At 38.3% G+C, this 27,764-nt stretch overlaps 1 protein-coding gene across 2 annotated transcripts in view; it reads left to right on the top strand.

Moving 5' to 3' along the window:
- The window catches only part of JMY (junction mediating and regulatory protein, p53 cofactor), a 73,148-nt gene that overhangs the window by 15,119 nt on the left and 30,265 nt on the right, over nt 1-27,764 (top strand). Inside the window, exons 2-4 of one of the 2 annotated variants that reach the window (XM_056324579.1) lie at nt 5,632-5,805; nt 22,408-22,558; nt 24,749-24,918. In XM_056324579.1, the coding sequence (XP_056180554.1) occupies nt 5,632-5,805; nt 22,408-22,558; nt 24,749-24,918 (495 nt within the window). The remainder of the gene's footprint in view (nt 1-5,631; nt 5,806-22,407; nt 22,559-24,748; nt 24,919-27,764) is intronic. The other variant, XM_056324580.1, reaches the window with a different exon arrangement.

The raw sequence follows: 27,764 nt of genomic DNA on the forward strand, positions 1-27,764 counted from the left end.
CAAGATTTTTTTTTTTTTGTTGTTTAAAGATAGCTTAAAAAGAGAGAGAACAGAAACAATTAAGCCTGTTCTGATACAAGAAATTGCAGTCTAAGTTCAGTTGCTAAAACTTTGCATGCGAATTTTACGTACTCCGAAGCTATTCCTCTTTGGAACTCATTCTCTGCAGCTCATTGCAGACTATTGCAAGTGTATCAGCAGGAGGTTTTGTTATTTTATTCTTAGGACTGCTATTTGGTGGAAAGGATGTAGTATCTAAAAACTACTCTGTAGTTCTCTCTGATCCCTAGTTTTACCTGTGCTATTAAATAACCTGCTTAAATTGAAAAGCTTTAGAATTCTTTCTGGAAATGGCAAGTAATACTATCAAGCTTCTGAGAATCTTTCATAGGCAAATAGGGTATTTCGTAATTACTATTATTCTAAAATATGAAGAAGCTTAGAAAGACTGAAAAATACCCATTTTTACCTAAAACAGGCTACAAAGATATGTGTCATATTGCAATGTTTCTATAACATATGCAAAATATAATAGGAATAACAGGGAAAGTTTTGGGAGTAATAGCAAAGGAAATGTAAGACTGCAATGATTAAATCAAGCTTTGGATTACACTCCCAGCTGAGGTCAACCTGGACATAATTACACTGTCTGCTATAATGCTTTTAAAGCTTTATGGAAAAAATATTTTTTGAAAAAATAAAGGCAGAAATAATCTTTGTAATGTAGTTCAAATATGTGCACTGATAAGTTAAAAAAAGTTTCCTGCTGCTTAGAGTTTGTCTGCATAATAGTTGCCTAAAATATATGGATTCATTTAGTTGTGAACAATGTAACATCTGTGAAACATGATTCTTAAAATAAACGTAGTATTCAATGGGTATAGCACTAGTCAGGCCTGTACAGGATGTTACTCTACCCTCCTCCAACCACTTCTTTAAATAATATAATTAAAAAATTATGGAAGTCAAAACTTCATACTGAGACTGTTGAAGTGAATGAACAACGACACTGAATGTCTGTGCTGAGAATGTCTCATGGTTTTTTTCAAGGTGTTTGGTGCTAACACCTTGAAAACTGCATGGTTTTAAGGTACCAGGTTGGTTTGGGCATTTGGCCAGCTTAACCAATGTCGCCATCTTACTAAAAGGTGGTAACTGAATTTTCATGTGTCTAATAGTGTATTGTCTAGGTGCTGCCTGTGTGAAAATTGGAACATACACAGTTAAACTACCTGTGAGTCTGTAGAGGGCCTGGTTTGCTTTATGACATTATTAATTCAGTGGGTTCTGTGCTAGGCCCAGTGTTACTGTTACCTGGTAGTCTGAATGCTGTCTGGATGGCAGCCAGTTACAAAAGTGCTTCAGCTGACTTTGATCCAGAACAAAAACTTTTATCAGATTGCTTCGTAGAGCAAAGTGGCACAGGTCCTCTGTGCAGCCAGCTTAGCACCACCTGTGCCCTGCATCAGTGCCCCTTTAGGATTGGTGGTAATAAAGCAGCCTGGACTCTTCATCAGGGTTACAAGGCTCTATCTGTAAGCAGAATCAAAGCTGTCACTCTACCACAAAATATTGGTGGAGACATGGTAGTAGTTAATCACACCAGTTCCGAAAAGTAAGAGAAAGTAGTCTGACCCCTCTGTATTCCTTTAAACCATGTATATGGAACCATAGAATCACATAGGTTGGAAAAGGCCCTTAACATCGTTGAGTCCAACTGTTAACCTAACATTAAGTCCACCACTAAACCATGTCCCTAAGTGCCACGTCTTTTAAATGCCTCCAGGGATGGTGACTCAACCACTTCCCCAGGGTAGCCTGTTCCAATGCTTCAGCACCCTTTCAGTGAATAATTTTTTCCTAATATCCAGTCTGAACCTCCCCGGTGTAACTTGAGGCTGTTTCCTCTTGTCCTGGTGCTTGTTATCTTGGAGAAGAGACAGACACCCACCTCGCTACAGCCTCCTTTCAGGCAGTTACAGAAAGTGGTAAGGTCTCCCCTGAGCCTCCTTTTCCCCAGACCTGTTGGAGCAAGTCCAGAGGAGGTCCACAAAGATGACCAGAGGGCTGGAGCACCTCTCCTGTGAAGAGAGTTGGCTGAGAAAGTTGGGGGTGCTCAACCTGCTGAAGAGAAGACGGAGATCTTATAGCACCCTTCCAGTAGCTAAAGGGCACTTTACAGGGCAGATGGAAAGGGATTTTTTTACAAGGACGTGTAGTGATAGTACAAGGGGGAATGGCTTTAAACTAAAAGAGGATAGATTTAGAGTAGATACTGGGAAGAAATCCTTTATTGGGAGGGTAGTGAGACACCGGATGGAACAGTTGCCCAGAGCAGCTGTGGATGCTCCTTCCCTGGAAGTGTTTAAGGCCAGGCTGGATGGGGCTTTGAGCAACCTGGTCTAGTGAAAGATGTCGCTGCCCGTGGGAGGGGGGTTGGAACTAGATGATCTTTAGAGAGCCCTTCCAACCCAAACCATTCTATGATGCTAAATAACTCCAGTTCCCTCAGCTACTCCTCGTGAGACTTAGGGTCTTGATCTCTAGACCAGTTCACCAGCTTTGTTGCCCTTTGGTCATGCTCCAGAACTTCAGTGTCTTCTCCTAGTGAGGGGCTGAAAACTGAATGCAGTTATTTGCAGTGTGGCCTCACCAGAGGAGAGTATAGGGGGACAGTCACTTCTCTAGTCCTGCTGGCCCCGCTGTTTCTGTAGAAGCCAGGATGCTCTTGGCCCTCTTGACCACCTGTGCACATAGTGTAAGTATAATTTTGAACATGTACCATAATTTATCAGTGGTGTTTTTTAAACTGGATTTTTTCATGTGTCTTCAGTTTCTTCTTTGTCACGTAACTTAACCCAGTTGGAATTTGAGGCAGCAATTTTACAGTGTTGGTCTGAGAGGACAAAATAATTTCAATGCACTTTTGAGTGGGTTTGCAACCTTTGTAGAAAAGGTTAACATTCAGCTGTTTTTCACCAAAATGTTGTCTCAATGAGCCTATAGAAGAACATGTTAATAGATGGATAGGTGTAATGAGGCTGTATGTAACCAGTGCTCACAGGTTGGTAACCTTCCAACCTGTTTTGAAGAATATCCTTATTCAGGAGCTCTTTGGTTTGAAACAAATAGTGTGATACTCTTTGGTTTCCAAAGCGGTTCTCAGTTCTGCTGTCTTTTCTGGGGACTGTAGTTTAAATGAAATTTCATCACTCTTTTGATTCAGAAAGAATCCATTTCCTATGCCTAATGAAGACCTATGTGCATCATTGCCTTAGGAAGGAAGAATCATTGCTAACCTTTGGTTTATAAGTTAAGAATGTATATATTCTGTATGAATAAGTTGCCCTTACTTTTATCTTTTACTTGGGGGTTTTATTGAAGCAGGTGAGGATTAGGTTTAGGATTGGGATAACCCCAGCAGTAGACCAAATGAAATGACACAGACAAGACCTTGAAACAATGCCTGCTTGCTTGGCTTCTGTATGCGCAGGATTGTATTGATAATTCATTGCTTTATCCATACCATTTCCAGTGATGGACGTAACTTTCACTGGACAGCCAACTAATTACAAGCAGATACTTGCTTTTAGTGTTCTTAAGATGTCTTTGTACTATACTGATGGTCATATAATTGAAGTGGCCCTTCATTTCACAGAATGGTTTGGAGTTGAAAGGGACCTCAGGAGATCATCTAGTTCAACCCCCCTGCTAGAGCAGGTTGTACATACCAGATTGTATCCATAGGGACTTCGGACTCAAACCCAAGAGCATCTGGGATGGCTTCTGTCCCTGTAATTGAAGGTTGAGTTACGTGTGTGTTTAGCCCTGAAAGTTCATGGAATGTCAGTATTACAGACTGCAGGCCAGAAACCACTACCCAGTAGTCTTGGTGAGAAGTCAAATGCCACAAAATATTACATGCTGCTGGAAAAGAGCAAGAAGGGTGTAGCAAATCACCTTGCAATAGGAACAATTTCCTGGGTGAAACTTTTTAGATCATATAATAAATAGCCTCATTCTGCTGAGGAATGTCTTATCTGTTCTGCACCATCTCGCCCAGATCTTTAATCTCTGCTGAGCCTTGCTGAGAGAGGGCTGTCCTGGCTTGTCAGCTGACCATTATTTTAATGGTGAACATGAATATAAAGCTACTGCGTGCCTCTCTGCGTTCTGCTCTGCATCCTCTTTGTAACCTTGGTCAGTCTTTAGTGCTTCAAAGGAAGCCCAGGTGGGGCTTTTCAGAAGCAAACTTTACATAGGAAAAAAGAAGTTTTCTTACCTGGTCAGGTAACTGAGACACAGCATAGCAATGTAAGCGTAGTGGAGCAAACTGGGTAGACAGTATGGTAATATCAAGACTTCTTTTGTCTGTACTGGGATATCAGTGAATCAGAGACACCAAAGATCTGTTGAGACCAAAGCTTCAATTTCTAATCTGCAATTCCCTCTAATTTGTCTTCCAGGTGTACTACTTGATGTAGTTCAGTACGCTGAGAATATTTCATGTAGTCTTGGCATCCAACTTGAATGAACAGATGGAAGATACAATGTGCTTATTCCATAGTGTTTCTAATCTTTTAGTTTAAATAAACTTGGACTGTGGATATATGCTTTTGAGATGATAATATAAAGGACAAGAGACTTTGACTTTGAAAATTACATAAGAGAGGAATTAATTTCAGATAATCTTGTCTTTGTAAATGCATCAAATACTCCACTGTCTGTCTGAGATTAGTTTTTGTTTAACAGTTTAATATTTTTTTTTAGGAATATAAAAGATTTCCAGCAGCATGTGAGGTCTACCCAGGCAAATGCCCAAAATAGATGGAAAACAAGCATAGAAATTGAAAACATACATTGTAGCAAATTTGTACAAACAGATGTCTTTCTGGCTTCGTAAGAGCTAAAGGAAGGAATGGACAGACTTTGCTGTTGTGTTCTTACATAATTTAAAACATAAATTATTTTAAGTATTTTTTAAAGCTTATAATACTTGGATAATTTCCTTTTAAAAAATATCTAATGGAAACTTCATGTATTTGAAATTTCATGCCTAAACTGTCTAGGCTAAAATCATAAGTGAAAGGCAAAATTACTAGGAATGCATCACAGTTTCATATAGATTCTTCTGTGTCTGGAGCTGCACTGATACAGTGATGCTGTGTGGGTCCAAAGTACAGGCAGGCCAAAAAAAGAAAACCCAAACACCAAAAAAATCTAGAAAGATCAAAATGTGACTTCTGGTTTGTCTCCTTTCCTATGACTCCTCCCCCCCCCACCACCTGCAAGTGGGAAGCATGTGAAGTAGCATATCTGATTACTATGTTGTAGATTCTTGTGCTAAGTTGCTTTTTGTGCTGGCTCTGTGCTCATATTCACTTCCTTCCAGAGATTTTTGGAAAGGAAAAATCAATAGGAGTGCTGCACATTTTGAATTAAGGTTATCAGAGATGTGCTTGTAATTGACTGGATAAATTCAAGATGTGAGTGGGAATTAAAATTTGACTGATGATTTTGTGGAAGAGGGAAGATAATACAAGAGGACAGGCTAAAAAATGTTTTTCAAATGACTGTCATTTTAGCAGGAATGTTTGCATACGTTCACTAAAATTGGCACTTTTTCCACAGCTTCTGGAAAAACATAAGAACACGGAAAGCATGGTAGAGTTGCTTGAACTATATCAAATGGAAGATGAAGCCTACAGTAGTCTGGCAGAAGCTACCACGGAGCTCTACCAGTACTTGCTACAGCCATTCCGAGATATGAGGGAACTTGCGATGCTTAGAAGACAGCAGATAAAGGTATGGTAAAGGTAACTGAATTTCTTATTAATGGGGGAATAATGCTTTTAGTCACTATTTACTAGTTAGCACTTCTATTATGCAGTATGTGCAGTGATGGTTTCTCCAGTAGATGTTGACCCTATTTTTCGGGTTGCTTTACTTGGAGTAGTGCTGAGTGTTGCGAACATCTCATGACATATGTAGCTAACGATCACCTGTTTATCTTACTGTGTGTGTTCACCTATTAAATTCAGCAATTTATTTGAAACTTACAATTTTATGATATCTAGGAATACTGGCTAATACATGAAATAGACACATGAACAGTATATATATTATTATAAATTCTTATAAAAGATTACATAGGAAGTTACTTTTCATTTTAGTTTTCTGAGATAATCTGATAAACCATGAGAAGTTAGTAGCTTCTCATCTATAAATCTGTAAAACACTTAAACATGGAAGCATATTAGAAGTATATAATTTGTTGTAACACTTTAACAGTACTTTTTCCTAAGTGCTGAAAAAGTATAGGTAGCTGAAAAGTACTACATTTTGATAAAACTGTTCTATAATGTGTGTTTTAAATAAAAAGTAATTCTAATTTTAAATACTTAACCAGAAATAACAAATGTCATCTTTATTGCATCTCAGAGATACTTTTGATAAAATCTTTAGTCTCTATGCAGGTTATGATTCTTCTAATATATGTGTTATAGAAGCTGAAAATAGGTTTGTTTATGCTTTATTGCAAATGTGAATTCATCTCAGCTTGACATCTTGTTCAGTTAGCCAATGTTGTTTTTACTGGTTTCAGTTTAAAAAGATAATATTTTCTTCTGGTTTTGAATGTAGAGAAGGGGATGCAAGAGGATTTATGATTCCTAAACTAGTTTTACTTTGAACTGTTGCTCTGGCCCTGAAGTAATTTCTCAGGCAGTTCAGCAATCTGAAACTAACTTGGTGAGATAATGTGATGATATTTGAAACAAAAGTGAAAATGCTCTCCCTGCCCCATGATAAATGTTGCTAAATAGAGAATTGGGATGAATATTTTTTCAGATGTATTATACGGTTGAAGGTTATGAACACTGTGTTTCATAAAAAGCCTTCTTCAAAGCATGATGAAATAGTTCTATTTTATTTGAATTTGTAGCAGAGGAAAAGTTGATTTTTCTTTTTTGTCGTTGTTCTTTTGTCAAGAAAAGGTAAATATATTAAGTAGGTAATATGAATGAAGAGTAATGTTTTGTTTTGGGGGGCTTTTTAACCTCAATGATCTCTTGAATTACAGTTTAAAAATACCTCATTTTCTATTGTTCCTGAAAGAATAAGCTTGGTGAGCTACAGAGGTATGTTCTGTGGTTGATTGTTTTAGTTATGTGTAGTTGCATCTAATGTACATTAAGTTCTCTTCCTAACTTGGCGATTTTTGGGGTTCTAAAACTTTGTCCATCTGTATTGTGTGGTAGAAGAAGATGCCATCTATTGTTTTTCATCTCATTGTTTGAGAGAAAGCAGTACTTGTATCTATGATGACAAAATATATATTATATTGGGTAGCTAGGGTAGAATAATTGCTTTATAAATAGAACTTGTGCATTAAATGGTTTGTGTTAACTTGCTGCATATGTTTTTCTGGCAGGCTTAATAATTGAACAAAGATCCTTACATTTAACCCATATGGCTGGGGTTAGCTCAATTTTCATGCATAGTAGAAGTATTTCTCATGCTTACTACCTTAGTGAAATGGGAGCTGTGAATATATAATACTGTTTACATATAAAGAATGACAAGGAGAAAGATACAATTTGGATGTAGAGCAGGGTAAGCAAAGAATAATTGCAGAATATGATACTAAAATGAAAAAACGAGTTAAACTTGAATACAAATATTAGTATTTGGTCAAGATTGCGTATGTATTCTGTAATTACTTTTTTCCTGGTTTCAGCTGGCATAGAGTTAATTTTCTTCTTAATAGCTGGTGCAGTGCTGTGTTTTGGATTTGGTGTGAGAATAATGTTCATAACATACTGATGTTTTTTAGTCATTGCTAGGTAATATTTATACTAAGTCAAGGGCTTTTCAGCTTCTCATGCCCTACCACTGAGAAGACTGGAGTGGCACAAGAAACTGGGAGGGGCCACAGCAAGGACAGCAGACCTGAACTACCCAAAGGGATGTTCTGTACCATAGAACATCATGGTCAATATATAAACTGGGGGCAGCTGGCTGGAGCTGACAGTTGCTGCTCAGGGACTGGCTGGGAATCAGTCAGTGGGGTGGTGAGCATTTGTATTGTGTATCTCTTGGGGTTGTTTTCCCTTCCCTTTGCATTTTCTTTCTCTTGCCTTCTCCCTCCTTTTTATGACAGCTATTGTGGAAGGAGGGGGGAGTGAGTAACTGTGTGGTACTTAGTTGTCGTCGAGGGTTAAACTGTGACGATTTTACATTTTTAGACCTTTTCTGTATTTGGTATCTGTTTATGATTTGCAGGGAAGTTGTTTCAGTTTGTTTTTTAAGAATCTGAGATTTTTAATAAGTATTTTAATCAATTTCATTTTGTCAGTTTCAAGAATGAGGTTAGAAAAAAATTAATGGCTTTGTTTATAAACTGTGAGAAGAGTATTTAGTGTCTTCTCCTTTTGGAGCAAGACACAAAAATTGAAAGATGTATAATTTGGGTATTAAATGTCTGCTGCTGTTGTGGTACTTCTAGGAAGAGACAAACCTATAGGAAGGAAGGTAGAAGTAAACACTAAATTCTGTCCGCTCAGTGGAGGCTTATTATGGTGGGACAGCAGCTGCATTCTCAGCAGATTCCTTCTTTGGTGAAAAAAACAACCAGCCAACAAAAAAACCCAGCACGAAAGTTCATAACAAAGTTAAAACATTTAGAAGCTTGAAAATACAGATTAGTATGGTCCATGGTAGACATGATAAAGTAGTTTGTTTGGGTTTTTGTATACATTTTACCTTGATTTATGCTAGTTTTTCAGGTGTGTTTTGACTCGTTTAGTGTAAAGGATGGATCATTTAGTATGGTTCAGAAGTCAAAGCTATATTGTGAAGCACTTAAATATTGCTGAATTTGGAATACATTATGAAAAAGGTAGAAGATTATGGAAGGAGATGATGATGGCTTATTATGAAATGAAATGTCACTCTAGAAAACTGACTTCTGACAAAATTTCTACTTAATTACGAACTAGTCATCTGACCCTAGAATAATGCATTCAGTAGTGAGAAGTTTCTCATTTTTTGGGCTTCCAGCTTCAGAAACCAGCTTTTGTTCATATAAATGCATAATATTTCTAAGCGCTGCTCAAACGTATGGGGACCTCCCTGTAAACCTGGCAAAATGCTTATCAGATACCATGTATTCTTGAAAAAAACAGGACAGTGCAAGCACAGCAGTGTTTGAGACTTTTAGACTTTTTTTGTATATTTGATATGGGAATAATCCTGCTCACCCCAAGGCCCTTATGGGGGACACAAAAAGAAAAGCCAATTATTAATTAAAGATGTTATCAAATTGAGAAATTCTCATCAAAGAAGCAAGTCTGTATTCATTTCAAAATTACAATGTAAGATAATGCATACTAGACATGTTCTGTGTTGTTTAGGATGACCATGTTTTCTAAGGTAAGTGAAAAGTTATATTGATAAACCAGCCAAACAGAGCTATAATGTTGTTCACTGAATGCTTGAGAAGGTATAATAAAGGAATTTAAGACAGTCTTATAATTTATATACACATAAAAACTGCTGAATTTTTGTAGGTAATTTTAAATTTCATTATTTCTGGACTATTTCTGGACTGGTTTAGATGTAATGATATTTAAAGACTTTCAACCAGTGAGATTTAGCATGTTAATTTCACTCTTTGGTTTACTGATCTTTTTCTTCTGATTTCAAGCTCTTGGATGTAGCATAGGCATCAGGCAAGTGAAGCTTTTCAAATGATGTGTTACATGGGTTGGGCTATCTGTATATTTTTCCAAAAATAGGGAAGACAAGTATGAACTTAAAACTACAGAGGAAACAATATAGATTATTTTATCTAGCATTAATTTTGAATTTGAAATGGATTGTAAGATGCTTTTTTTGCTGGAAATCAGACTTCTAATGAACTAAAAATAGCAGTAATATTTTTGATTCACATTTATACCCTCAAACTTTAATTTATCGAAACTGATCATTTCCCTGTGAAAATTTAGCCGGGGGTTTTGTATGTTACAAATACACATTGCCATAGCAGAAAAGTAGGAAGTAGTGGGCATCAGTAGCTGAAAACCTGAAGGTGAAATACTCCTGAAGTTTGGAAGAACAGTAGATAACTCTGCTCTGGTGCTTTTGATTTCAGGTAGTTAAATCTTAATTTTGTCTTATCCGCCACGTACAGTGCAGTCTTCTTCTGAAAGTGTGGAAGGGAGGGACCAGTTAGTGGTTGATACTTGGCTATAGAACTTAGTGACAGGGTAATATGATCAAGCTGTAAGCACTTTAAGGCTAAGATATAAAGTGTTCTTTATCACAGGATACCAAATCTGGTTATTTAAAAAAGAAAAACTTTCAAAAGAATAACTTCATGAGCAAAACCCCAAAGCCTTTTTTGTATGTACAGTTGTGTTCACTGGTTTTCACAGAGATAAAGAAACTACCTTGCTACTTTAAATTTTTATGGTCTTATAATTGTGGAAAGTACTTCAGTCATATTGATTAGGCACTGTTGGATCAAATGCCAGGTGAAACCAGTGGGAGGCTGCCTTTTGTTACGCTTTTTTGTTTGTTTATTTTTAAATGTGCTTGGGATTAGACTGAAGATAAAATGTAAGGTAAGTTGTTCATGGCTTAAGTGTTGAATGCCAGCAACCTTTGACACAAGCATTCTTGAAGGTCTGGATTGGACTGGATTTGCTTAACTAAAGACTGATAATATCTAGATACAGGTGAGAGACTACAGTCATCATTACGTTTCAATTAATCTCCAGGAAATGAGAACACTAAAATGTTGTTATATATTAAAAGCACTCTTAACTTCATTGCATATTCGTTATTTTCACTGGCATGTTAATTCATTTGAACATGAGGGCTTTTTAAGGACTTTAAATACGCTAATGTTGAGGTCTAGCACTGGAAATAAGAGATCGGAGCAGCGTATAGCTTGATAATTCATAAAATTCAGTTTTTCTCCAACTTGTAGAATACCTTATTAGTCTGTTGTGCTTCCTTTTCCAGCTCCTTTAAGCAGATACTGTTATAGTTGAAAATATAACTGGCTCAGCCATATGTAGGTTTATTTGTTGGTTTAATACTTGCTGGTGCATTGCAGTTAGTGAATCTTGTAACTAATTTTACTTTGATTTGTGTAAAATTAAATGCTTAGAAATAAATTATACTGCATTGAACATTTTAACTTGTGGTTAAAAAATTTTCACAAAGGCTGAAACAAGTTCAAAGGAGAAGCTAAATATAGTGATGAGGATAGCTAGAAAGAATTACTTGGAAAAAAGAACACTTTAAAAAAAAGTCTCATGATCTATAGAAGATTCTTTAGGGAATGGAGTGGATGTCAGTGCTTCATCTGTAGTGTTGCTCCCATAAATCAAATGGAGGAGTTCTGTATTACTAAAACCATGTGTTTATTGTTGGCTCTTGAATAGCTGATGTCTTAGTGAGGTGGTTTTTAACCATGAATTTCTATTTTTTAATCCTCATATAATATTTTGGAGTACATGATGGTCTTGCAGTGAAAAACATGAAAACAAAGCTACACCAGGCACATTGGGAGGACACTAAAGCAGCACTGAATAAAATGTGTAGATTACTTGTATGGCAATCAGCTCGGTTTCATTCCTCTTACTTTTGCGAATCACACCCTCCAGTAGTTACAGGCTAGTGACTTGCTGATAAGCAGCTGACGAAAAGCATCTGGTAAAAAAAAAAAGCTAGCACTCAGTGCAGAGACTGAAACAGTTCAAAGAATTCTTAAGTCTCCTTTTGTGTATCTGTAGTTGAAGATGACATCTTTGCATCATCAGAAATTATAGCTAAGTAAACCTGGCTTTTGAAAAACCTGTAGAGTAGGGAAGAAATGGTAATTAAATTTATGCAAAATGACTGGATTTGCAAATTAAGTTCATAGCAGTAATTTCAACAAAGCTTTTCTGGTTTAAGAAATGGTTTAAAGCTGAATTATGCTGTGATAGTCTTTCTAGTCTTAAAGATTGTTTCAGAAGGTTTGTATGCCAGTCTGTTTACATTCTGAAATATAAATCCTCTAGACTATTGTATGAACTTACAGCAAATGTTTTGCTGACTTGAAATCAGGGTTTTCTAGGCTTTTTGAAAAAAATGCTACAGACAGACAATCTGATGGAAGGCAGGCTGGTAGTCTGAAGCAGTGAGGAAAGTGAACTCTTGATATGAAGTTGCTGACTACAAAACTGTAATATGTATCTGATCACTGAAATATGCCTGTCTGCAAAGTAAGAGCACAGAACTGCTCTGGAGGTTCAGCTGTAAAACTGATTAAAAAAATTTGTAGAAAAATCTATTTTTGAATGCCAGAAGGTTGATTGGTTGGTTTGTTTTTTATTTCAAAAGCTCCCTTACAAAAGGCTGGGCTGGATGATAATATGGTAGGTTAAACTTTCAGCAAGTAACAAGTAATGCTTGTGCAGAAGGGTGTTGACAACCTCTGAAAGTACACATGCACATTTATATGCACTTTATTACTCCTGAGGAAAAAGGTGTAAGAATTACTGTGAGGAGTTCTCTGAAAACAGCTCACTGTTCAGCATTTTGAAAGAGGAAAGAACGGTTTTGTGGTGGTGGTGTTGGGGGAGGGGAACCCAACCCAAAACAAAACAGAAAGCAACATCACACCTTTTTCTGTATCCATGGTGTACTTGCATCTTGAATGCTGCAGTTTGAGTTTCTATCTCTGAGAAACATAGTATCAGAATATGATCGGAAAAGGATCAGAATAGTTACAAGATGGCCATGAGGATAGTAAGGGTCAGCGCAAGGACAGAGTAAGTGGATCAGGTTGTCTTCAGTTTGGAAAGTGAGTGATTCATCTTGCATAAGAAAGAGATTTATAATTCAAGAATGATAGAACAAAATACTGGATGATTTCTTTTCAGTCTTTCTCATACTAAAAGAAAAAAATAAGGTTCTCTCAATGAACTTGTAGCACTTTTAAAACAGTGCAAATAAAGGAAAAACAATTAAACTCTCATTAAACACACCTTACATACTCTGTAGCGGTAATTTCCACAGTTTAACTATGGAGACTTAAGTATGTAGATGTACAGAAAGAGACACTCATCAGTAGATATTAACGATTCAAATACGCCATCAGCTCAGGAAGCCTCTAAGCTGGTTAGTAATGGATGTTGGGAGTCATCAATGTATCTATACCTCACATCTTAATTTTTTTTTTAAGTGCTAGTAATCATTGCAGTTGGAAGCAAGGGCCATGATAGCCTTGGATCTGACCTACGATTAGGAAATGGGGCAAAAGATGGCAGAATCAGAGTATCCATTCAAAAAGGCATTTTGATGAAACTCTGAAATGATCTTAAACATGCAGAAAATACTAAATTCTGTGTCCCTACAAGGATTAGAGTAAAGGAAAGTGAAAACTGGAGGTGTGTGAATTTTTCTTTTGCAGTGTTTGATATGGAGAAATTAAAAAGGAAGAGACTGATGTAATATTATGCAGGCTTGGGAGAAGAAGAAAAGAGGTTTAAGGTCTTCAAAGACAGAAAAACTTTATCATGACTGTAAAATTTGTGAGTCCATGTTTACTTAAATCTGTAAATAGTTTGAAGTCTACTTTTTGTTTTCAGTAGTGCTCTGAAAAAACTGTTGGTAAGCTTTCTTGATATTTGCTGACTTTATACTGGATCTTAGAGGGCTTTATTTGCAGTTACAGTTATTTTCAGTATCCCTGTTCTTGGGTATTTATATATGTTTAATTTCTTCTTGTCTAATACTTGTGTCCTTATTTTCCTTTTTTCAGTATTATAAAAATTCAGTCGTATTTTTGATGGACATGGTTAACATTTTGTCTGTTGTATATATTAAGGGTTTTTTTACCTGAAGATGGAAAAAATCCATCCAGTCCTTTTCATCCCCAAACAGAATCTAGAACATCCAGAAACACTCAAGCCTACCTGCTTTAACACTCAAGCTCACTTGCTTAAATGAAGTTTTCAAACAGTGTCTTATAAAAATTCTCTTGTTTGTGATTCCCTTGGACTGAATTAAGGTGGAACAACAGCAACCAACCAGTTGTACGATTTATTAATACAAAATATAAAATGTAGTTAGATATGATAGCTTGATGGTGATTACTTTAATTGGATAAGCAAGTTCTGTGCCACATGTTATTACTTAGATCTGATCACTATTCAACAAAAAGAAGGGGGGTGGGGAGTGGGGAGAGAGACCACCACCTGTGGGTCCAGTGGTGTCCTTTGGCTCGCTTCACCCTAGGTGTCTTGGTGGTGGGGCTCCCACCTGAGCTTCTGTGGTGGGGGTCCTACCTGAGCGTTCGTTGATTCAAGTGTTATGCTCTCAAGAGAATGCCTCATTTACATACAAAGCAGTTGTGGGTGTGCTCTGTGTGTGCACAAGTCCAATGTGTGAGCAGTGGTCGCAGGGGGTCCTCATCAGCGATCGTGATGGGGGTTAGGCAGCCTCTGCTCTGCACATGAGCAGTTGCCTTATGTTACCACAGAAGTTTGTTTCAGGAAGCGCTAGCTAGACTTTGCCCTCACAAGTCCTAAAACCATTCCATCGTGTACCACCCTGTGGTCTTCTCCAAGCTGAGTGGAACAGCTTTGCACCAGCTCCGTGCTGAGCAGTGTTTAAGGCAATTAATCAATGTTTCGGTTCCTTACACTGAGCAGTGTTTAAGGCAATTATCAATGTTTTGGTTCCTTACAGCAGCTCGGTGTTTGAGCTGAAACACTCCTTCATGTATGAAGCGGTTTCTTTTTTGCCTACTGCCTTTGCCATTACCACTGCAGTGGTCCCTTAACTTACTTTGTTTTGTTCTTATAATTAACTGATCTGCAGTTGTTACATTTCATGTTTTTCTCCTTTTCTGCCTCTTACAAGTCCGCTAGAAGAAAGATAACACAGAGAGCTGGAAAGATGTGACAGATACCTGCCTGAGCTATCATGAGATCTCGTCTAAGTCTGTTTCTGTCAGTGTTGTCCATCATTGTCCCAGCTGTCTTCAGAAAAAAACCCCTGGAAAGTATTAAAGACCCTTGAGGATTGTTTCTTTATTTAGGAGATGTATACTATAGAAAACTTAACATAATCCTACAGTTACAGGCCTGTTTCTCATATCTTCTCACAATAAACTTACATTCTTCAACAATCTCTGACCCTAGTGTACTGGGTCTGGCAGAGCCCCACAGCAGCCCTCTTAGTGCTGTGCTTTGTATTGGTGGCTAGAAAAGTGGTGATAACACACCAGGGTTCTGGCCGCTGCTGAGCAGCGCTCACCCAGCATCAAGGCTGTCTCTCCAATCTAGCTGCCTGGTAGGCTGGGGATGGGCAAGATCGTGGGAGGGGACATAGCCAGGACTGCTTCCCCAAAGTGACCAGGGGGATATTCCATACCATATGATGTCTGCTCAGATATAAAAGCTAAGAAAAGGGAGGAGGAAGCGGCGTGGGGGGCGGGGCAGTGTTCATTATTTACTGTGTTTGCCTTCTGGAGCAACCACTACAGGTACTAAAGCCCTGCTTCCTGGGAAGTGGCTAACCATGGCCTGCTGTTGGGAAGTAGAGAATAGAATCTTTTGTTTTCCTTTGCTTCCGTGTGCGTGATTTTTGCAGTTGCTTCATTAAACTGCCATTATCTTGACCCACAAGTTTGGGTTTTTCCATCTTACTTTCTCCACCCTCTGTTCTGCTGGGGAGGGAATTGATACAGTGGTTTGATGGGCACATGGTGTCCAGCCAAGGTCAACCCACCACATCCAGAGAAGAAGAGTCTTGCTGCCACAATTGAGAGACGGGACACGGCTTGATGCAAGCAAATGCCACTTTTAATTAGCCTAATAGCATGATTATATACACACAAGCAATTGTTTCATGTTATTCTGATTGGTCCAAAAACTTGCTTATTCTATAACTGTGTGGCAACTCGCTGAAGATCTCGCGCTAGCTATTTAGCAATTCAGCAACAGTTCAAGACAACAATGTCTGCAGTTCTTGAACCATGTCCTTGAGCAAGCTGACAAACTGACCACCTTATTCCTTGTATAGTCTCAACTTGATACTTAGTCCTTGTTTCTGTACCCTCCAGTAATTTCTCATGTCCCGTATCACCAGGGGTTGTGACCCACAAGCTCGAGCACATTCCTTTCAGCTAACGGATTGTTACTTGTGGTCCTGCTTCCCAGGCCCCCCCCTCCTGCATCTTGCCTCTTGTGTTTCATTCTCACTTGTTCACAGGCTGGATTAGGGACCTTCTTTCAATTTGTTTCCTCTGAGGAACTAATTTGTTTTCCTTCAGAAACATATCTGTATGCTGTAGAAGCATGTTCTGTAATGTTCCATTACTCTGAAGCAATAGCTGATGGAAATAGGTGTTTACGTGATGTATTGAAGTTAATGGCTTCTGCTGTTTCTTCCTATTCTTGAGTGCTTTCTGACAAACACTTCTGTGAAAGCTGTCAAAATGTTCTTAGCTTTTATCTGAAGAAAAGCTTGCTTTAAGGTCTTCAAAAGCGAGTTTCATCGTCAGGCAAGATATCTGCTTCCCCCTCTCCCCCGCGCCCCCCCCCCCCCTCCCAATTTTATTATGAGTCTTGGATTCTTCTCAAAGAGAATATAGGGGTTTTAGGAAGAATAGCTGCAATAGTTTATTAAAAAAAACTTCAGATTTGGTTATGTGATCTAGTTGTGAGGTGGGAGAGTTTTCTGTTAGACTATGCTTCTGCCAGAACTTTTAGTCCAAATGAGGAACTTTCACACAAAAAAATGAGTTTGAGAAAATGTTAGGGAACTGAAAAGCCTTTTAGGTTAGAAAAACCTTCAATTATATCAGAGTTTCTTAATTTTAAACTAAAATATTTGCTGAATCAAACCTGGGTGTGCAGGTTTAAAGAATGTCAATTAGATGATGACACTGCTTAGTTTTTCTTTCCTCCCTATTTCATTTCTTTGGTGCCTTCTCTTAGTCATAGCTAGCATGGACAATAGTAATTTAAAGAATATGTTTCAATCTAGTTTATAAAATGACCTGTGCTGTTTTATGCGCTATAAAAACAAAAGATGCCGGCATTATAAAGGTGTGCAGTGAGTAAAATGAAGCATAAACATGTTATGCATGCATTGCAAACAGTAATGGAATACAGATGCACATAAGAGCTTTAATTTCATAATGAGAGTTATTGTCTTACATCAGGGTTATTAATTATTGAAGAGAATGTAGAAAACAGTCTTCAGAACTCATGACCCTGTTCGTGTTGCTGTTTGATGGTCTGTATGTGTTTCCCTTTTCCTTTTTAAATTCTTAGTTAGGATGAATGCAGAGAGTGGTAACTTCCACCATGAAGGGGTTGTAGGTGGGGAAGAAAGCTGCTGTTTGTTCTTCGTAAGCTGCAACCTCTAGAGGCAGGTTCCTTGTCTTTCCTTCCCAGCTTTTTTCCCCCTTACAGCTGTGGTCTTCCCCTAGCTAAACTACCCTTTTTTTTTTTTTTTTTTTTTTTTCTCCCCATGGGCTTACTTTCTGGTTCCTGTGATAACATAGAGCTCTAAATAATTTCTATCTTCTGTGTAAAGGTACCCAAATTATATTATTTAAATTGAATATTATGATTGAATATATATTTGTATATATTTGCTGTAGTGGTACTTCACTTGACTGGGATATAATGCTCAGCCAGCCATTTAGCAAGGGGGACCATGTATATTTGACCACTACGTCTCAGTTGCTAATCTCTGCTTTTCTCTGGTGATTGTCTGTCCTGCCTGGAAAGGATTACAAGCATAAATTTAATTAATATCTGGGAGGTTATAATTTTCTAAGTAGGTTGCACTTGAAAACTGGTAATTCTTCTCTCGGGTGATTGGTGATTATCAGTATTTACACTGACAATACGAGTATTTTTTTTCCCCATGTTTTCCCAAAGCGTGCCAAGTACCATGGCCAAAAATAGCTATTTACTTGCCATCTGTCTTTTACTTTGTCACAGTTACTTGGCTTAGATTTTAAAGAATGACAGTAACTACCTTTGGAAAGGTTGTTAGCAGTATTTTCTTCTACATTGTTTTTTTTTTTTTAATAACTGTATTTTTCTTTGTTGTGCTTCTTCAAGGAGAAGCTGAATCAGGTGGAGTGCTCTGGCTGGCTGGGAAGAGATTGCTTTTCCCATGGGGAGCACTGGAGCTTGTTCGGGTCAATAGAGAGGCTGTTGGAGGCCACAGGGTGTGTATGCCAGGCAAGCTCAGAAAAGTAAGCTTGAGCAGGAGCACAGCCTGTCTGCTGGGAGAGGCAGAGAGCAGCAGACAGATTGCAGAGACCCAGAGATTGCAGCTTCCAAGGTACCAAAGGGGACTCAAAGTTTGCTGCCACTCAGGAAGTTATTGACCTAAAAGAAACAAAGCTGGGAAGCAAGGACCTGTCTTGAGGGACATAGTGCAGACTGTGTTCATTGAATACCTTTCTGGAGTCTCCTTCTGACGAGTCTGTTTTTACCAAAACTAGATCATCTCATGAGGTGTAATATTAAAGCAGCTTGATCTCTTTTCCTTCCTGGTTGCATGGGAATCTCTGTGGCTGCCTTAGATAAAAGGCTACCTGTCTTTGTAATACACAATGCCAAGCTCCCTGCATGCTGATAGATAGTTCCCTGAATTTTTTACTCATTTGACTCTTACTACACCATGAATGGTCTCAGATGTCTTCTGCTGGCAGTAGGTGGCCGCAGTGTGTTGTCCTAAACTGAACTGGACTACCCAGAGAGTAACAAAGATCTTTGTGGCTGAAGACTGTTACTCCAGGAATCAGCCTGGGAGCCTGGATCTTCTAAGTATATGCAGCTCTTGCTTTTTCTTGAACTTTATAATTCTGAATTTGTCAACTTTAACCTTAGTGGCTTCTGGCTGGCATAGCTGTCCAGCAGCTTCAGATGTGAAGGGAACAAGCTTTTCAGTTTAAGGCTCATCCTCCTAGCTAGCCACCTTTCTTAAGGAAGCAGCTGGGGCTTTTCACCTGTCAAAGACTGTTCCCCACTGAAAACCTGATGCTGTCTTCCCCTGTTGAATGGATGTTCCTTTTGAAACAGTGAGACCCTCCTCCTTGTCATGGTTTAACGCCAGCTGGCAACTAAGCACCACACAGCTGCTCGCTTACTTTGCCCCAGTGGGATGAGAGAAAGAATTGGGAGAGTAAAAGTGGGAAAACTCCTGAGTTAAGATAAAGACAGTTTAATAAGTAAAGCAAAAGCTGTGCTTGCAAGCAAAGCAAAACAAGGAATTAATTTGCTGCTTCCCATCACAGGCAGGTGTTCTGCAATCTCCAGGAAAGCAGGGCTTCATATGTGTATGTAAGGGTTACTTGGAAAGTTAAATGCCATCGCTCTGTTATAAATTGAGACCACAATAGATCATAATCCAATTAAAATTTTTATTAATTATAGCAAGTAGAATATGAGCAAAAACAGCGCTGGACGACAGGGGAGTCTGCGCTCCGCCAACTGCCGTCCTGAGCAGTTCAAACAGTCCCTTTTTATACCTTTTTTTTTACTTTCGTGTTCATGAAGTAGTGGAGGTGTTGACCCTTCATTCATATGCACAAGCGGCATCCTGGACACCTGGCGGTTATCTTATCTTTCACAAGCGGCATCCTGGACACCTGGCGGTTATCTTATCTTTTGTTGCCTAATCTTTACATTGGGCTTAACATAAATCTTAATAAACAATACCCTAGTCCATAGTTTCTTACAGCTCCAAACGTCATCCCTTCCTCCTTCTTCCCCCATTCTTTTTCTTTTATTGCTTATTTTATTCCCCCTCCTTCTTCTTTTATTGCTGAGCATGTCATATGGTGTGGACTATCCCCCTGATCAGTTGAGGTCAGCTGTCATGGCTATGTCCCCTCCCAACTTCGGGTACACCCCCTGCCTACTCACTGGTGTGGTGGTGGGAGAAGCAGAAAAGGCCTTGACTGTATTAGCTCTGCTCAGCAATAACTGAAACATCCCTGTATTATCAACACTGCACAAATCCAAAACATAGCCCCACCCATCCCAGCTACTTGAAGAAAATTAACTCTATCCCAGCCAAAACCAGCACATCCCTCCTCCATCATTTCACGGCTTTAGGGCAACAAAGTTGATACTGTGTGTCTGTCCCTTAGCCAAGCTGCAGAATGCAAAGTCCAAACATGAGTATTGGCTGTACCTCGGTGTTCTGATGGTACTACAAGACATTTCAAGTAGCATATTAATCTATTCATGTTCATGGTCAATAATTGTAAGAGTTTGACTGTCTTGCTAGATAACAAGCTGTGTAGGCTCTAAGCATCAGGGCAGGTCAGCTCAAGCAGTATTAGGGAAGCGCTTCTGTCCTGTGTATCTTTGTGGGGCTCCTTTCAGGCTTTTATTAAGTATGCTGCTGTTGCTGTGGTTTTAAGGCATGTTGTTGGTCTGTTCCTGTTTGTGCAACTACTTGGGGACCTCCTTCTAAACAGTAGTTGTTTGTGGAGTATGCTGCTTCCTGTCTTTTACATATGAATGTGTTTATGAGCGAAGTGCTTAAAGGGAAATGGAAGGTATGCATCAGTAACTGTACCAGGTTGAACTGGTCCATCCTCATAAATGTTTACGACCCCATCTTCTTCCTTGTTCCCCCAGTTCCTAAAGCTTTGCAGAGCTTTGACTGTCTGCTTATGGTTGCATATAAATATGCATACTTTTATGAGTATTGCTAAAGCAAAGGCTTCTTGGGTTTTGTATGCCTTTCTGTATGAATATCCTCAATGTGAACGATGGCATGGTTGACATACTTGGGATTGCAGTTAATTAAAAGGTACTTTCCTGTTTTGTTATTTGCAAATACTTACTCTAGGGAACAAAGATACAATTGTATTATGGGGTCAGAAATCTCTTTACCTTGCACTATATGTGAGTAATGTTTCGGCAGCCAAAACTTTGTGAAGAAATCTTACTTTGAGGCTTCTTACTCTCTTGGAAATGATGCCTAACAAGAGCATTACTCACATGACTCAGTGATCCTGTGTCAATTCCAGTATCAAATGACCTCATCTTTACGAAGGAATAGAAGAGGAAAACTTAACTGTATTGGTTTTTATCCTGCTTCTCAAAGGAACTTACCATTTTGGAGTTCTGTGTAAATGAAAAGTAGTAATTTCACCAGTCTTCATTCACTGGTATGGAATGTGGGAATCACAGTACATATGTGCTCCATTGAACTGCATGTTACAACCTATCTAGTAAAATTATTCGCTTACCGTTTGTCCATATTTTTATTTTACCTGTTGCCATTCTAAGGATTTTGGAAGTATATAAGAAGTAGATTGAAATACCTTATTAAACTAAATAGTCTTTAGTTTCTTGGAAAATGTTTAAAATGCATCTATGTATTTCTTACTTTAAAAATGATGCCTCTAGGAGATGGGATAAGTGGATATGCGGAGGTGCATCTTGAACAGTCACTTAAAAAGCTATTGTTTGCAGTTCAGCTATACAGTGGAATGGCTTTCTGAGACCAGATTGAAGCTTTGTGAAATCAAGATTATTACTGGAGGCATTAGAATTTCAGGTTAAAATATCTGGGGACTTGTAAGATTATGAACACTTCTGAGTTTGGGGGCTTTTGTCTATACTACTGAGGTGTTTTCTTGACTGATGTAAAAGAAAAATATTCAAGATTAAGGCTTTGGGAGCAGGCTTAAATATTTAATTATTTAGCTCTGTTGTCTGTAGTGGTACTGCTTAACTTTTTAAAAGTGTGTAAAAATTTTCAGTTTGGGGAGAGAAAGCTATATTTTTATTAATTTTTTAAAAGAAACTCCAAAGCTTTTACTGGTTTCAGATCATTAATCACTTCAAAATAAAGTTGCCTTGATCTTGGCAATGAAAAGATACTTGAGCTCCCATTTCCAGAGGAAAATACATTTATAAAAATAATTTAGAACAAAGAAAAACTACTAATGCGTTGATGATTACATACCCCTGCCCCAACATATCCCCTGTTTCCAGCTTCATTCTGGCTGAAGGGCGTTCACTTTCTTTAGAATGTATTCTAGGCTGGAAGAAAGCCTGGATGAAGTATGCTTGTTATCTGAAGGTAACATGATATTTAACAAAAAAGATACCAACAAATCTGTATTTGAGGGTTTTATGCTTCCAGTAAGAATAGTAATGAAACCATGGATGTACTTTTTCACCAGAAAGAACTTCAAAAGAGGTGTTTTTTCTGTTGAATAGAAGCTATGGTGATTTGCTTGTAGTTTTCTCTCCTTTTTATTTTGCTTTTTTGGCCACCCTGAAACACATGGCTGTTGGAAGAATAGCAACATTTAATTATGTTGTTAATTATGGACTGATTTATTTTCAGATCTCGATAGAGAATGACTACCTAGGCCCCAGAAGAATTGAGAGTCTGCAAAAAGAAGATGCTGACTGGCAGAGAAAAGCCCACATGGCTGTGCTTTCTATTCAAGATCTTACAGTTAAATACTTTGAAATAACAGCTAAAACACAGAAAGGTAGTTAATTTCTCCTATTCTATCTGTCAAATAAGATCTCTAAATATTTATTTAATGTTTACCATGTTCTGCAGTGAACTGTAATTTTTTTATCAATGAGGACAATGCAGTTGTTGTTTCAGTTTGGGTTTTATTCTGTGTCTAAGTCTTTCACCAATAAGCCTTTTCAGAACATCACCAGAAGTCAGCAGCATAGAAATTTCAGATAAAAGTTTTGCAACCACTTTCTCAACGTGTTTGTATCAGCTGCACTGTACATTTGCAAAGGATTTAGGGAGCATAGAGTCCCTGATGGATTCTGCCTTCTGTACTAGATATGGCAGACCACCATAGTATGTGTTTATTACCTTTGAATTAATTTCCTTTTCCTGTCTCCCCTGCCTTTCAGTATTTTTTTTCATAGTTCTAAATGTTAAGCAACAGCTCAGTTTAACTACTTGGTGAAAGCTGCTCTGTTCTGAAATCTTCATGGATAGAACCTTGCCATTTCTATGCTTGAAGAACGCAGCAGTTATAGTGAAGAGTTGGTGCAGTAAAACCAGGTCATATGACTTGCTGTGTACATCTATGCTCTCATCGTTGTACCATTTCAACTTAAATAATCAGTTTATAAGGGCAAACACACCTGAGGATGTGGTTTCATTTCTGTTCTTTTAGTTTGACTGTGGGCTACCACTGACAGACTTTGTCCAGCTGTTCTTCCTGCCTGACTGTGGGTCCCTGTTTCTTTCTTTGCCTTGATGATAGTGATTGTGCAACCAGATAAATAAGCAGTACCCCTGGGAGAAAATACTTTTTTGATGGGTAGGTTTCCTGTCGTCTCCCTGCATGACTGCTAGATTTGCCTCAAGAGAAGCAGTCACTGCGAAATGATTTCTTTTGGTGATGACCCAAGTTAAGGATAACGTGAAACTCCGCCTTATTTTGAAAAAGTGACTAAACCATTTCAAGCATGTTGGAATGTATTTGATTAGAGCAAATTCTTAGCTGTCTTTAATCATTTTGGTTCCTTTTCTAGTTTGACAAAGACAGCATATAAAATACTGCATTATTTGATAAAGAACATGTATTTAGTTATTTACTTTTTGTTTTGTTCACATGCTTTTTTTACATACAGCAGTCATGATTGTGGGCAAAAACACTTGGAAATGAAATGCCTGGAAACTATTTACAACCATTGACCTTTGGTGTACAGGTTGCTTGCCTGTTTTGTTATGTTTTGGGGTATTTTTGGCCTCCCCTGACCGCTGGGTGGTCTTATATATGAAAATACGAACAGATGGCAGAGGAAAAACACATGAGAACATAAAGGTATTTTTTTATTGCCTAATGACAGCATGTAATACCTTCTAGCACCTGGGGACTGAACACTACCCCTTTGATTGTGTGACTTTGCTTTTGCTTCACAAAGCTAAGTGTACACTATCATATGATGATATTAAAAATGGTGAAAATCTCATGTGTGTCAGCCTAGATATTGTCTGGGGCTCAAGAACAGAAAATCCGTATCAGGCAAGGAAAGAGACTCATGCTGCTCTGAAGTCTCCCTGAAAAGATTCTCATCAGTCTGTCCATATTAAGATCAAATTATGATTTGCTTAGTTACTTTGAAGTAATTTTCTGAAGCAACCTGCATCTGGAGTTAAAAGATAGATGTTATTTAAATTTAATTTGGTTTTCTACAGAATTGCACTTGAAGTCAAGCTGAAATTTTTGTTTTAAGTTGTAGAGTTTTTTTTCACTCTGCAGATTCATTTAAACTTATGACTGCACTGTGGAGGTTATTAAGGGAAACCACAGACTATTAGCTGATAATTGGCGCTTTCAGAAGCAGGGAAAATTTGGGATGCAGTTTAAGACCACATGGTAGCATTAATAAAGTATTTTTATTAAGTCAAGAATTCTGAACCAGTGTTTCAAGTACTCAGGTACTCTATATTCAGAATGATCCCTCCGTGGATAACTAAAAATGGAATTATAATGATAAAATTATCAACAATTAGGTGATTGCATATTTACATGAATCTTAAGAGTATTTACATCCTGGATTTGACCATTAGTACTCTGTAGAGTGACTACTCCCTGCTAAGAGAAATTTGTACACTTTTGGATACAAATGTGTTCATCATCTCTGCAGTAGAATCACTAGTGAAGACTGGTAAGCTGTCTGCCTCTTCTTCCCTTCTGTAGCTGTGTACGATCGAATGCGAGCAGATCAGAAAAAATTTGGTAAGGCAGCATGGGCAGCAGCAGTGGAACGTATGGAAAAGCTTCAGTATGCAGTTTCTAAGGAGACTTTGCAGTTGATGCGTGCTAAAGAAATCTGTTTGGAGCAGAAGAAACATGCGCTGAAAGAGGAGGTAATTTTTCATTCCAATAAGTAGAAAAAGAAAACATGCAGGAAAAAACCAAACCTTAAAGAGTACTGATGTATTTAAAAAAACAACAACAAAACAACAACAACAAAAACCCAACAAAAAATCCCCAAACTTGAAAGTCACTGTTTTTCAGCTTTTAATAATAAAAGTGTATATTTAAACTTTATTACACTCTACCATGGTAAAATGGAGTTGCAATGTAGGTGTGGTGGGCTTTGTGGCACTTAGTTTTCTCTTCACCTTTTCATGATAGTTGTCCAGGAAGACAGTTTTTTACTGTTTACGTTTACAGCTATCCACTGAGATGAATAAAATAAAGAGAAGGGGCAGGACAGAGATCTGTTGCTATATAATCTTCAGCTGCTATGTAATCTTTAGTTCTGAGGCATGACCACCTTTATGGAAGAGTTCTAACATTCCAGATGGAAGGTATCTGAATGTTAGTAAATATACAGATGACTGACCTGTTGTATTGCACTGTCTGTTTCTGCTTATGCTAATGATTAAGGCAGTCTTCCACAGGGAGTTGTGCTAGTTACAGCTTTCCTGGGGAGTGAATGCATGTATTAAAGTGTGTTTAAATGTCTTAGGAGAAGAAACCTGCATTTACTGGGTTTTACAACACCTCCTCAAAAGCAAAAATGCTACACATCCTCTTTTAAAATTTGCTTTCGTATGGATACTTGGTGCTATGAACACTTTCTGTCATACTAATGTTAATTTACATTCTATCCAATCAGTTGCTTGTTTTTATAGAGCACTTTTCAAATGTTTTAGCAAAATTTGATTAAGCTGGTGGCTCTGTTACGAAAAAGTTAGCTAGAGAACTCATGACTTTAGCACTATATAGACTGGTAGGATTGTAAGCCTGATAAATTATGTGCCTATTTTAGAAGTTCTGTAGAAGAAAGCTTCATCAGCAAGGAAGAGAGAGTACATACAAGAGCCAGAGCATGAAAACAAAGTTTACTCCATTTCAACACCCTTTAGATTTAGAAAGCCAAAGTTGTCTGGAAACCTGAGTTTATCAGGCTGTTGCCATCCTTAGCCAAGAGTTGATGAGAGAAGCCAGCAAAACTAATTGGAAATACTATCTGAAATAAATTCACATCTTTAGAGCAGCTATGCATTGCCTTTTCAGTAGTACATTTTATTTTTCTCCCAGTGGAGATCTTCCATGATTTTTGCTGAATGAAATCTGTCCAGTAAATGAGACTTGATTGTTTGTTTTGATATGCAAAAGCATTAGGAGCTGTGTAAGAAAAGGAGAGGTTTGTTGCAGTATGGTGAAAAGCTCTGAACTGAGAGTTTGATGCTTTTTGGGATGGAGAAATGAGGAATGCTTGATGGGCATGCATGGGCACGATGCTTTGGGATGGTGTATTACAAAGTATAGAGAGCTCTGGGTTAAAACATGGTGATGGGGAGTTACGAGGACCAGCTTCTGTTCTGAAACATCCTTTTTTGCTTTGAGAATGTAAAAGCCCCGAGTATGCGAGGTCAAATGTGACAAATGTGACTGGGAATCCCATACTGGTGAAGAAAGGTTGCAGTTTCATCACAAAGAAAGTATTTGCAAAAGTGAAATACCTTCTCTGGCAAGTCATTTAGCTACTAATTTCTAGCCATAGAAGATAAATCCAGGGTATTCCTTTAAAAATAATATTGAATTTAAAAATAATACTGAAATGCTTGAGAAGCTAATTTATCAAGGTATGACTTGAAGATTAAGACAGAAAGAATGACAATTCATACCAAATACCAGATATAACTGTTTATGAAGGCACTGTTGGTGATCAGCAGGTTGTCTATGGATTTTTGAACATTTAGCCTTGGACAAGAAAAATGTCCCTAAAACCAGTGGTACATCCTTTGGAAGGAGAAAAGATGTTTCTTTCGCTGTCTGAAATTTTTCGAATTGCCCAGGATATTAATAGTAGGCGATTGTCTTAAGCTCTTTTTTTTTTTAATATATCCTGCAATATCATGTCCTGACTATGATCAATTCCTCCTACTTAACTAGTTGGAGAAGTTTTGTTCCACAAGTTGCTAGGTGTAAGTGAGAGCCTGTCTTTTATCAGTGGTCAGTATGCTCCGTGTTTCTCTTAAAATAAATTAGAAATCCTCTGATATCGTTTTCTGTTGGTTTTGAGATGAGCTTTTGTATTCACACTTAGACCTGAGCGTTTTTCTCAATTTTACTCCCTTCTGAGATTTCTCAGACAGCAATAGCAATGAATTAAAATGAGTACTTGAACTAGAGAACAGTCAGGATAAGGAGGTGATTGGTGGCCGTTAACATGGCTTCCCTAAGGGAAAATCATGCCTGACAAATTTGGTGGCCCTCTGTGATGGGGTTACAGCACTGATGGGTGACAGAAGTGTTACAGATGTCATCTACCTGGACTTGTGCAAAGCTTTTGACACCGACCCGCACGACATCCTTGTTTCTAAACTGGAGGGACATGGATTTGAGAGGTGGAGCGCTTGGTGGGTAAGGAATTGGCTGGATGGTCGCACTCAAAGAGCTGCTGTCAGCAGCTCGATGTCCAAGTGGAGGCCGGTCACGAGTGGTATTCCTCAGTGGGAACAAGTGGGACCGGTGCTGTTGGGCCTCTTTGTCAACGATGTGGACAGCTGGATAGAATGCACCCTCAGCAAGACTGCTGAGGACACCAAGCTGAGTGGTGTGGTTGACATGCTGGAGGGAAGGGATGTCGTCCAGAGAGACCTTGACAAGCCTGAGAGGTGGGCCCCAGCCAACCTCATGAGGTTCAACAAGGCCAAGTGCAAGGTCCTGCATGTGGGTTGGGGCAGCCCCCAGGATC

The sequence above is a fragment of the Falco biarmicus genome, chromosome Z (assembly GCF_023638135.1).
Source record: "Falco biarmicus isolate bFalBia1 chromosome Z, bFalBia1.pri, whole genome shotgun sequence".
Taxonomy (NCBI): domain Eukaryota; kingdom Metazoa; phylum Chordata; class Aves; order Falconiformes; family Falconidae; genus Falco; species Falco biarmicus.